Consider the following 11,154-nt stretch of genomic DNA (forward strand, 5'->3'; position numbering starts at 1 on the left):
ACACATTTTCGGTTTTATTCAATTTCTTTTTATGTATATATAATGTGTTTATATATGCATGTGTGTGTGTGTGTGTGTGTGTGTGTGTGTGTGTGTGTGTGTGTGTGTGTGTGTGTGTGTGTGTGTGTGTGTGTGTGTGTGTTTGTGTGTGTGTGTGTGTGTATTCCGAAAGATTAAAAAGCTAAAAAAAATGGATACCTTGTTAGCTTCTAGTTAGTTATCTGTAAGTCCGACACACTAGATTCTAACCAGCATAGAGAACAGGCAGTGGATTCTCAACAACAGACCACAGCCATACACTAACCCCGATGAGTGAGAAAAAAATAATATTGCAATCTTCTGTGCCTGGCATTTATCGATTACTAAAAGGCATTCAACTCTCTACGGGCAGAAGTGCAATATTAGAAACAATTTGCAAGCAAAGTGTAGAGGAGATACATTGTAGAATACCAGAAGATGTACACGTAAATCAGCGACCATCAAGCCTAGTGCAGAAATTAATGAAATCCCAATTTAAGAAGGTCTTAGGCAGGGCGACACCAAAACAGTTTACAGCCTGCTTGAGGAAGAGTACGAAACAGGGGATGTACATTTAAACAATCTAAGCTTAGCAAACGAGACATCAAGTAAACAAATGAACCGCAGCAATCAATAAACAAACTGGAGAAGAAAATGTGGGAGCTGACTTTCAAATGAATAAAAAGAGATACAAAAATTCCTGTTTGGCTAGCAAGTCAAATTTGAATAAATTCAAGAACAGAGTGAAGTGCTAGGAGTACTCGGCAAGTATACAATGCACAGAACAACGTATGCGGACAAACAGAAGCTGAAGTAAACGAGTTGGGACAAGTCTATATGAGTACTTATAAATGACCTTGTCTTGGAGTGCCCTCTGTAGACACAGTAACATAAGATGCCCTTTGCCAGTTGTCTACAGAGATAAGTCTTCAACTAGTTTGTTCTCTCCATCACGCCTTTTAGGTTTTAAACGTGGAATATGATCAAATTTCTTGAGAGTGTTCAGAGAGCAAGTAGATGTTGGTAATTAACCCAAGTGACAGGGTGAGAACAACGTGAATTACAGGGCAAAGCAAAGTGGAAAATATGCTTCGGATGATTAAAACCATCTAACAGCGCTTTATCGTCTACTGAAGATTTCTTTCCTGCCAAAAGATTGACGTCTGCTCATCATGTTTCCTCAAATGGCGATTCGATTGTTGCATAATGCCAACAAAATGCCATTTGGCTTCTCAGCCCACATATTTACGGACACCATGTCTCTTGACCCCCCGCCACGAACATGATTGTTGACAGTAGGCAAAATAAGGAAAATTAAATGGATATTGACAGTGATGTGTATGAAATGGTTTGAAGTTCAACTGACGGTGAGGGTAAATTAACAGGCAAGAGAAAAGCCGACACACTGAGACCAAGGATTAAGCTAGATTTGCCAAATGACAAAAAAGTCTGCATTCTTTTATGAAACGATAACCAATCAAGTGCCTTTTAGTAATTGATAAATGCCACTGGTGACTCGTTGGGAAATGATCAACATCTAATTTGCACTGGATATTCATATTAGAATGCCTTCAACATCTAAATCTAATATAAATATAAGGGTTCTTCAAGAATAGCATCAACGCTGAAAACTTCCACATCTACAAATCGGTGAGAACTTCGGCCAAAAGGAGTCTCTAGGTGAAACTTTCAATACAATTAAGAGCAAAACATTAGTATCACGGGTTTGCTACACTGCGAATATGTATTGAGAGGTTCGCTTGAGTCTGAGACTAAGAATTTAAAGAAATAGATTTATATAAGTGAAAAATGTTATTTTGGAGACTTTTAGAGAACATTATTCTGAAAGGCTTAGTTTAATAGCTGGAATAAAAGGCATATTTGAATAATTTGAATATAGGTTTTTGTATCTCGCAAACACATGGATACCCATTATTAAGTGGCTGTATAAAACAATGGTAAATCACGAGAAGGTGACGCATGGCCAAAAATAAATAAATAAATAATAAACCACATTCTGGTCACGTCAGAATATAATCAAAGTCAGCCACCTTTCAATGCAATAATTGTCTTAATAGCCCACCCCCATTCTTCATCTAGCATCACATCAGCTACACCCGGGGTATCTGTGGGCAGAACAACTACCCGACTGATTTTCTAGGAATATCAACAAAATTCATTCACTAGTCAAGCACTTCCATTGACTTGGGGTCCCACTCTCTTTACTTCATAATTTCCGTTCATTCCCTTGGGGTTCCACTCTATTTACTTTATAATATCCAGAGACATAACCACCCTCCCTGCTCACAAACCCTGTAATAAATCCTAAAACAGGATCATTATCATTATTAGTGTTAGAATTACCATTATTACGGTTATTAGTATTAGTATTACATGATAATGATTGTTATTACTTTTAATTTCATAATTGCCATTATCATCCTCATTATCATAATTATTATCAATGAGAGGTGCCGTTCTTGACTCAGCCCATTGGGTGGAATATTATTCTTCGGACACTGGGCCGTGGCCGAAGGGGTGACCTGGCGATAGAGTCGGGTACGCGGAAGTGAGAAGAGAAACGGCGGATGTCGCTACAGCTGACGTCAGGTCAAAGGAACGTGCTCACAAGAGGGGATAGCCTAGACAGTCTAATTTCTTCAATGAAAAAAGGCTCTAAATCTTGGTAACAAAGTCTAAAGTTAAAGTGTGTAGTTAGATTTTGCATGGTAGATCCTAGGCGTGGAATACGTTCGGGCTATATTAATGATCTTCAGGTTGTAAATAACCAGAGGTTTCCAGGCACCATACTGATATCAGGTTACCGTCATGATACACAGCATACAGTTGCCGTGTGTATCAAGGTGCCTCGCGCTGCTGCTCGTTGTGCAATGTCCAAGGCAGTTTGTAGGCGACTCCATTTAGCCACCTGGAAAGTTATCTAGGTATGCAGTCAACTGATAGATATACAGGGGTAAAGAGTGATTCCTTTTCTAAAGCTGATCAACTGGTTTTTCAAGAGCGGCCTTCACACTGCGATTTATCCATTCGATAAGACCTCTTGTCTGTGTATGGAATGCCGTGGTAAAATGTGCACGGACACCCAGTTCTTGACATATAACGCGGAAGTGTTAATTATTGTATTTCTGGCCACTATCAACTTAAAATAATGATAGAGAACTAATTGATTACACAGTTATCGAAGCGATTTAGTACACTAATCTCAGCCTCCTTATTGGGAAAGTGATATGTGTTAAACAAAACGCTAGTTTGTGTACCGAGACATCGAGATTCCCACTAAATATCTGCAAACCCATCAATCTAACAGTCATTAGAGTACACAGATTTAGACAAAAAACACGTTAGTCAGTGCTCTTCCTTTTCCGATACATTTTGCAAGTAAATAAGTTCTCCAAACTCCTTTGGGAGGTAATGACCACAGAGTTTATCAAAAGTGCGATAGATTTCAAGGCGCGCTGCATTAGTTGATGAGTTGCCCGCCTTTTATTGCATTAGAGAGGGTCCTGTTCCATAGCTCTCTGAGGTGCTGCAGTAGCACCGCTCCTATCACTGTTTTACTCATTGCATTTGGATCCTGAGAAGAAAGGGGTGAAGCAGGAGCAACATCTCGGGAAAGTATTCAAGAACTTAGACTGTTGGCATATATCTATTAAGTCATGATTCACTAATGCATTCCGACGACTCATCCACGGTTCTTGGACCTCTTGGATCTTACGCTGAAACAGGCATAAATGATATAATATTCATCTTCACCATCAGCCTGCTTTAGTCGAGCACAAATAACTCCCTGTGATCCACCTCTGCGTAGGTCAAGGCTCCTGTCGAAGTCAAGGTTATAAGTTTATAAGAGTAAAATATTTAATTCGTCAGAAGCAGACTGTCAGCCAGGTCTACACACAAGCTTCGTTGGGGGAAGTGCATTCTATTATAGCTAGGACAAAGCTCCTGAAAAAAATAGAAACCAGAACTCCCTTTACAGTTCGTTGGAGCATCTCTCGTGGACTTTACTATCGGTACCCCAGGAATCTGAAATTACTATGAGCAAACTCACAGTGGACCAAATGTAACTCAAGAACATTCTGCAATAATGGAAAGCACTGGTAAGTAATAGACATGGGAAGGGGCGCCGGCCACCAAGCTCTCTAAAAAGCCTCCAAAAGAGCTAAATATTACCTCAACTCAGTTTGTGTGCGTATGTGTATGTGTGCGTGCGTGCATGCGTGCGAGCGTGCGTGCGTGTGCGTGTGCGCGTGCGTGCGTGCGTGCGTGTGCGTGCGTGCGTGCGTGCGTGTGCGTGCGTGCGTGTGTGTGCGTGTGCGTGTGCGTGTGTGTGTGCGTGTGCGTGTGCGTGTGTGTGTTTTGTTGTGGGGCGTTTCTTGTGTTTGTAATCCCTTGCGACATTCACAAACGACCAAAATCTCAAATTCGCCTTATTAACGCCCCAAGAAATTATATCACCAACCAATGAATCCCATTATATTATGTTATTCATGCTTTTCACAACACATTACTCTTGTCCCTTCAAATAACTCTGATTCATATTATTCGAAAAAAAAAATCCACAACAACAAATGCCGGGTTTGTTTACAGGCGGAGTCGTCAAGATCAAAGTCGTGTTTTTTTAGGCTGTTATTAAATGGCCTAAGCTGTTGACACGACAGGTAATTTTGAATAGTTATTATATTTTTCTTTTTTTAATTTCTTGTCCACAATACAGCTTGTTCGTCTTAACATGCTGTTGTCTGTTGAATTTAGTGTTTTTCTTTTTAGTTATCAAAGTCAATGCCTTTTGGTTGGGACAAGGGAGTGTTATTTTAGGTAGTAATTAATATCTATTTCGTTTCTGCTTATATTTTCCTTCATTTCTAATGTGATTGTCACAGGTGCTCTAGCTGGTAGTGTGGTATTTGCATGTTACGTGTTTTAGTTCATTCTCGTTATTGTGTCTTATGTCACTTTGGCCCATATCTTTTTTACGTTTTTTAAGTTTTATAATAATTAGTATTGTGCCCAAAACCAGTGTCTGAGGTATAATCTCTACTGTTTTTATTATTTTAAGTAGTTTAAAGTCGAATGTGTATTTGCATATGTATACTGTTTAATTTCAAGTGAAGTATAGGTTACAAAAGATCTTAGGTAGACTATACAGTTATGTAAAAAGTGAACACATTTGACAGTGACACAAAAGCAATAAAAACATATTATGCAACTTATTTTGAAAATGGTTAAAGTCCTTTTCACAAACAGACTAGATATCAAAGGGATTTGATAAACTCTGCTTTGTACAGCCACACCTTCATCTTACATTATCAGATATTTGCATGAGCTCTTGCATATCTGCACTAGCCTGTGTGCCACATATGCATGTGTGCCCATGGCCTGCTGCAATGTTTGCACATTTTAACATTTCTCACATGTTTCCATATTTCATGGAATTCTTAAATATTATACATAGTTACAATGTGAGAAATTTCATATCTTTCATCATACAGGGATAGATACCACATTGTCTCATGCGATTTCCTTATTCTCAGGTTATTAAGGTTATTAGCAAAATCAGGGCAGAGTGTACAGTTCTTAAAATTCTTCAGTGTCATCTGCATTATCAGTCAGGCAAGCTATTATTATAATTTAGATATTTCTGACATATTTAGTTTCACAACAGTATGTACTTTTTGGTATTGAATTAAGAATGGGTATATAGTATACAGCTTTATCATTAGTGCTAAAAGTATGAAAATGACTTGGTACTGCCTTTTGTGTATATACATAAGTTAGTTGACATTTTAGTCTAATGCTTCTGGGAAAATGCTTTGTTCAGTTTTTAGTTTTTTTTTGTGAAATGTCTCTGCACATAGATAGCTCTGCTAGTGCTTATCCTCAAACGAGTCAATTAGCAGACCTTGTGACCTTACCTTTCCTGAAATTGTTGGGAAAACCTTTTTTTTTTTTTTACTAAAGCTATGAATATCGATGGTGTTATTTTTATTATAGACATTATAATTATTATAATGTTATCAACATTAGTAACAACAAAATAGATTATGTAAAATATTTCTGTAATTCAAGGAAAAGGGTAAACGGGTAAGATAGGCGGTACTCATAATTGGTTCATTGGTGACTTAGTACAAGTGTAGCCATATATGTGTAAAAGCAATTAATAAAGTAAACTCACAGTGGGCATGGCATGTATGTTACATGCCATGACCAGCAGCATTGGTTTAATTGTAGCATTACCACTAGTATAAACTTTTATGACAAGTCATTCAAGTACTACAAGTTCTTTCTAAATACAGTCACAATATAATTGTCAGTTATGATAATTTAATCAAATAAATTGTGCACAACAGCTATGGTTCTATCAATAAACTAGCTCACAGATTTTGCTTTCATTGCCTTTGATATTGTGCGTATTACTGAGTCTGTATTTTTCTTGCAGAAAAATAAATACATTGTGTGTTGATGCAGACATCCTTAATGGCTAGTGACAAGTCATGAAGATCCTCAGCCTACAAAACATCTCCAAAGCTTTCATTTCTCACATGCTGAAGAGTGTGGAAAGATGCTCCGATGTCTCTGCAGCGTACAAGTATCTGCTTCCAGTGGCACCACATCTCGCAGAAATTGCCTACATGTGCCAATACTACAAGTCACCCAAACTAACAGAGTTGTTTTTACCTATTCTAGTGGCCAAAGGGAAGTTGTTTATTAATGCTATAAACATAAAAGAGATACTGAGTTATTGGAATGAAAGTGAGTGCAAAACTAATGTTGCTTCCATAACACACCTCAAAGTGGGGGATATTGAGGGGAGGCAGTACTTCAACTTCCTCCCTTTTCTTGGACACTTAACTAGGTTGCAGTACTTAGAAATTGGTTCTTTTGTGGATGATGACCTTTTGGTTGTGTTGGGTATCAACTGCCCCCAGTTACTTGTAATAGATGCTCGGGAAGATACAGCAAATGCAGTAACCGATGTTGGACTTTCCTATTTGGCTCTCTGTACAAAATTAAGGCGTGTTCTGTTTTCGGTTTTTGCAGATGAATATGATTGTACAGTTGATCAGCTTGGATTTTCAGGGAAGGGAATCGCACTCTTATTACTTTCGCTTCCAGATTTGGAGCATGTACAGTGCTCTGAATATTTGTTGAGGGATGCTCTTCGTTTCATTTACCAATCCAGTTATCACAATAGAACTCTTCCTGTACGATGCATGTTCATTGATCATCCAGAAGTTAATGTGCGTACTTTACAGATTGTGCCAATTCTATGTCCAAAACTGGAAGTCATATCTCTCTTGGCAGAAAATAACAATGAAAAACTTATTGGAAAATCATTAAGATCACTTTCGAAGTTAAAGATATTGGTCCTAAGTTTAGGGAGTGGATGCAAATTTGATTTGCTAAATTTTGCAAGCTATGGACCACAGCTTGTTTATTTGCAAGTCACAACCCATCTACTGGACAGTCAGGATGTCTTGCTCCTGAGTCATACCTGTGTCCAGTTAAAGACATTAGTATTGAAAATGTTTAGCTTTGGGTTTGATGGTGTAGGTGCAACCAACCTTGAAAATTCGCTCTTCCCAAGAGTTGAGAAATTGGAACTGCACCAAAATATTTCTGTCAGGTTGTTCAAGTTCTTGAATAGCAACATGGAAAACTTGCGTGAAGTGTACTTTACCTGGGCCACCATCCATGACCTGGAAGATGCCTTGACTGTAGTAGTGCAATCTGGAGGATGGAAAAATGTTGAACTTTTAGTCCTCCCAATCTTGAGTCAAATATCTCTGCCTGTTGCTCAGATGATAGCAGCAGCTCTCCCAAATCTAAAATGCCTTGGGATTACTGTTCATGAAAGTGAAGAAAATGATTTAAATAATTACATACGCAGGTACCTGCCTCTAGTTTCTCGTGCCGACCAAGAGTCAGTGCCGTCACCCAGTACCTCAGGAATATTCTCACAGAACTCTTGGAGTGATGAAATTCAGATTGATCAGATTTACCTTTAAAAATGGGAGTATTGTTATAAAAAGAATTGTGATAGACCTTATTTCGTATCCTCCTTAGGAAAAACAAGTGAATTAAAGGGATAATTTGACCAAATTAGGTAATCAAACAACCAGTGCCAAGCAAAGCATCTGTCATCTATTTTCTAAGAACTGTGGCTTTACATATATATATGTAGTATTTGTAGTGCTATAAAAATGTAATTAAACTGCAGAATACATTCTGTAACTTCTTACCTCAGACAGCATGAAGAGTATATGAATAGATGATGTATGAGAGTAATGATATTAAACAGCTGCATACAGAGCATGTTCATGTTAATGTATTGTTGTGTACAAGGAAGTTCGTAATGTAATGCACCCTGAAGAAATGCTGATTGTTATTTATTAATTTTATGTACACTGTATTTGATTAATCTGTCATAGGCAAGTTTGAATGTAGACTAATGTTAATTAGTATATTAATGTACATAGATAAATTATTGTTACCATTCTTATAATTTATGTGCATTTTTAAGCAGATATTTCAACAGTATTTTAATAATTACTTTTTATCTGTATAATTTTATAATGTCTTTGTATGAAAATATACAAGTAATTTGTATCCTGGCTTTGTGTTTAGATCTCATTATATATGCATATAATATTGTCTTTTTAACATAAACTTTCAAAAGTGAATTATATACTAAATGTACTGTGGTATATTAATACACAATAACCAAATATTTGGTCTGTAATTTTCAGATGACATTTACATAGTTATTCAGTTATTATACATATACACGTGCAGACATATTGCATGTATATCTGTATGTATGTACATGTATATATATATATATATAATATATATATATATATATATATATATATAGTATATATATATAATATATATAATATATATATAATATATATATATATATATATATATATAATATATTATATATATATATATATATGATATAAATATGTATACATATATACACACATGTATACACATATACATATATATACATATATACACATATATCTATATATATATATATACATATTATATATATAGATATATACAAACACAGCAATACACAGTAACTTATATACATATATACACACATCTAATATACAAATACACATATTTACAGATATAGTTGACAGAATTACAATGCAAGACAATATTAAATTGCTTATCATTAACACACTAATCTATCATCAAATTATAGAGTCTTTGCTGTAAGATTTTTGCAAAGACAATGTGCAAATGCCTTAGTCATATTGTGTAATCTAATCACTTACTGTGCTACATGTCAAAATTTCATGATATGTCATGTTGAAAGATTTCTTACCTGTTCCAAGTACAATGTAGAATTTCTTATTTGGTTCATATAATTTACTGTATCATGCAAAATGTAATGGATACATGTTTGAATGATTTTGGGTCTTGAGCTTTTAGTAGCAAAATTCATGATAATTTGAATATTTCTTAGCTTTACATGATGAATTTTCATTCATAACACTACTGTAGTCAATGTAAAGTAATGGATACTGTTATGCAGATGATGGTTCTTGGGTCTGGTTTTTAGTATGGCAAAAATTACAAGATGTATTGTACACACATACTTTACATGTAGTACACTGATGTATGTAGGTGTATGTGTATCACTTGTATTATATCATCCCAAAAGTCTGCTACATAGCTTTATTTAGCAGTCCTTAACCCATATAATTACTTAAAAATTCTTGAAAATTTATATCTCCAGTTGATATTCATCCAGTATCTTCTAGTATATCCTTTGAATAATTTTATTTTATCCTTTGAATCTACACCTACATGCCAAAGTTTTTGTAATTTGCCCCATGAAAATATTCTACTGTTTGACAAGGTTTGACAGATATTTCATTATTTCATTATTTCCATATAATCTTGGGTATATTATCACTCACATCATATATTCTGCACAGATTCATTTACATAACCAATTTAGTGTTGGGTCACCCAAGATATTTGTTCTTTGTAAAATGTAAGCATACTCCTGTTAATGGTACATGCTACATAACAATTTTTAATCAAAATCCAAAAATGATAATCATATTCTTGTCATGTTTTTATTATGGTGTCATTACAGATCACTTATCTGGCTTCCAATTGCTTATTTATTTTCAGATTTGTGATTTCAAATAATTAAAGTTTGCAATAATGATACACTTCCTTTACTACTTTCTCATTCCAGAGTTATGGAATTACCCTGGAAAATATGTATGGGGAGGTGATAGCCACAACTATTGAGAAATTATGAATGAGAAAGAAATGGTTTACAAGGCATTAAGGTTCAGGTAAAAAATCATAATGCCAAGTGTTACTATATATTGTCCCCATGCCTCTCTCAACAGTTTGTAGGCATTGAGATCATATTACATTGCATCACTCACATCTATATATTACATATAAATGTATATGTGTTATCTATCTATATCTATCTATCTATCTATCTATCTATCTATCTATATATATATATATATATATATATATATATATATATATATATATAATAATAATAATACGTGTGTGTGTGTGTGTGTGTGTGTGTGTGTGTGTGTGTGTGTGTGTGTGTGTGTGTGTGTGTGTGTGTGTGTGTGTGTGTGTGTGTGTGTGTGTGTGTGTGTGTGTGTGTGTGTGTGTGTGTGTGTGTGTGTGTGTGTGTGTGTGTGTGTGTGTGTGTGTGTGTGTGTGTGTGTGTGTGTGTGTGTGTGTTGCGTCTTGCGGAGATACCAATGAGCCAGCCACCACGGCTTATCAGTTGAAAATAACTTAGCTGAAATTGATATGTCTGTCTGAAGAACTGTTGCTGTTAAGTATGGAATCTCACATTTGACATAATTTTACTATTTATAAAATTAAGCCAATTTTATCAGGATACCGCATCTCGTTCTCGATTTTACATTTAACCATGTGTGTCGATCGCATAAAAAGTATATAGCAAATATAAACAAAACAATAAAATGTTTATAAACATTATTATTATTCTGATCAGAACTGAACAAGTTTTAGAAATGCTAAAGTTGAAGAGTTCGGGAAGCAGTTTTAAACCAGTGGTTCAATTTTAGGTTCGAACCT

The 11,154-nt window shown here is 35.6% G+C and overlaps 1 protein-coding gene across 1 annotated transcript; it reads left to right on the forward strand.

Moving 5' to 3' along the window:
- Positions 1-4,596: 4,596 nt before the first annotated feature.
- LOC119590155 lies at positions 4,597-8,760 on the forward strand. The gene is made up of 2 exons (XM_037938941.1): positions 4,597-4,700; positions 6,479-8,760. Exon 2 carries the CDS (start codon positions 6,534-6,536, stop codon positions 8,046-8,048), a length of 1,515 nt encoding a protein of 504 aa, XP_037794869.1. The 5' UTR covers positions 4,597-4,700; positions 6,479-6,533; the 3' UTR covers positions 8,049-8,760.
- Positions 8,761-11,154: the final 2,394 nt, after the last annotated feature.

This window comes from Penaeus monodon, chromosome 26 (assembly GCF_015228065.2).
Source record: "Penaeus monodon isolate SGIC_2016 chromosome 26, NSTDA_Pmon_1, whole genome shotgun sequence".
NCBI classification, from domain to species: Eukaryota; Metazoa; Arthropoda; class Malacostraca; order Decapoda; family Penaeidae; genus Penaeus; species Penaeus monodon.

Coding starts and splice junctions, on each gene's coding strand:
- LOC119590155 (XM_037938941.1), top strand. CDS start 6,534: ATGAAGATCCTCAGCCTACAAAACATCTCCAAAGCTTTCATTTCTCAC.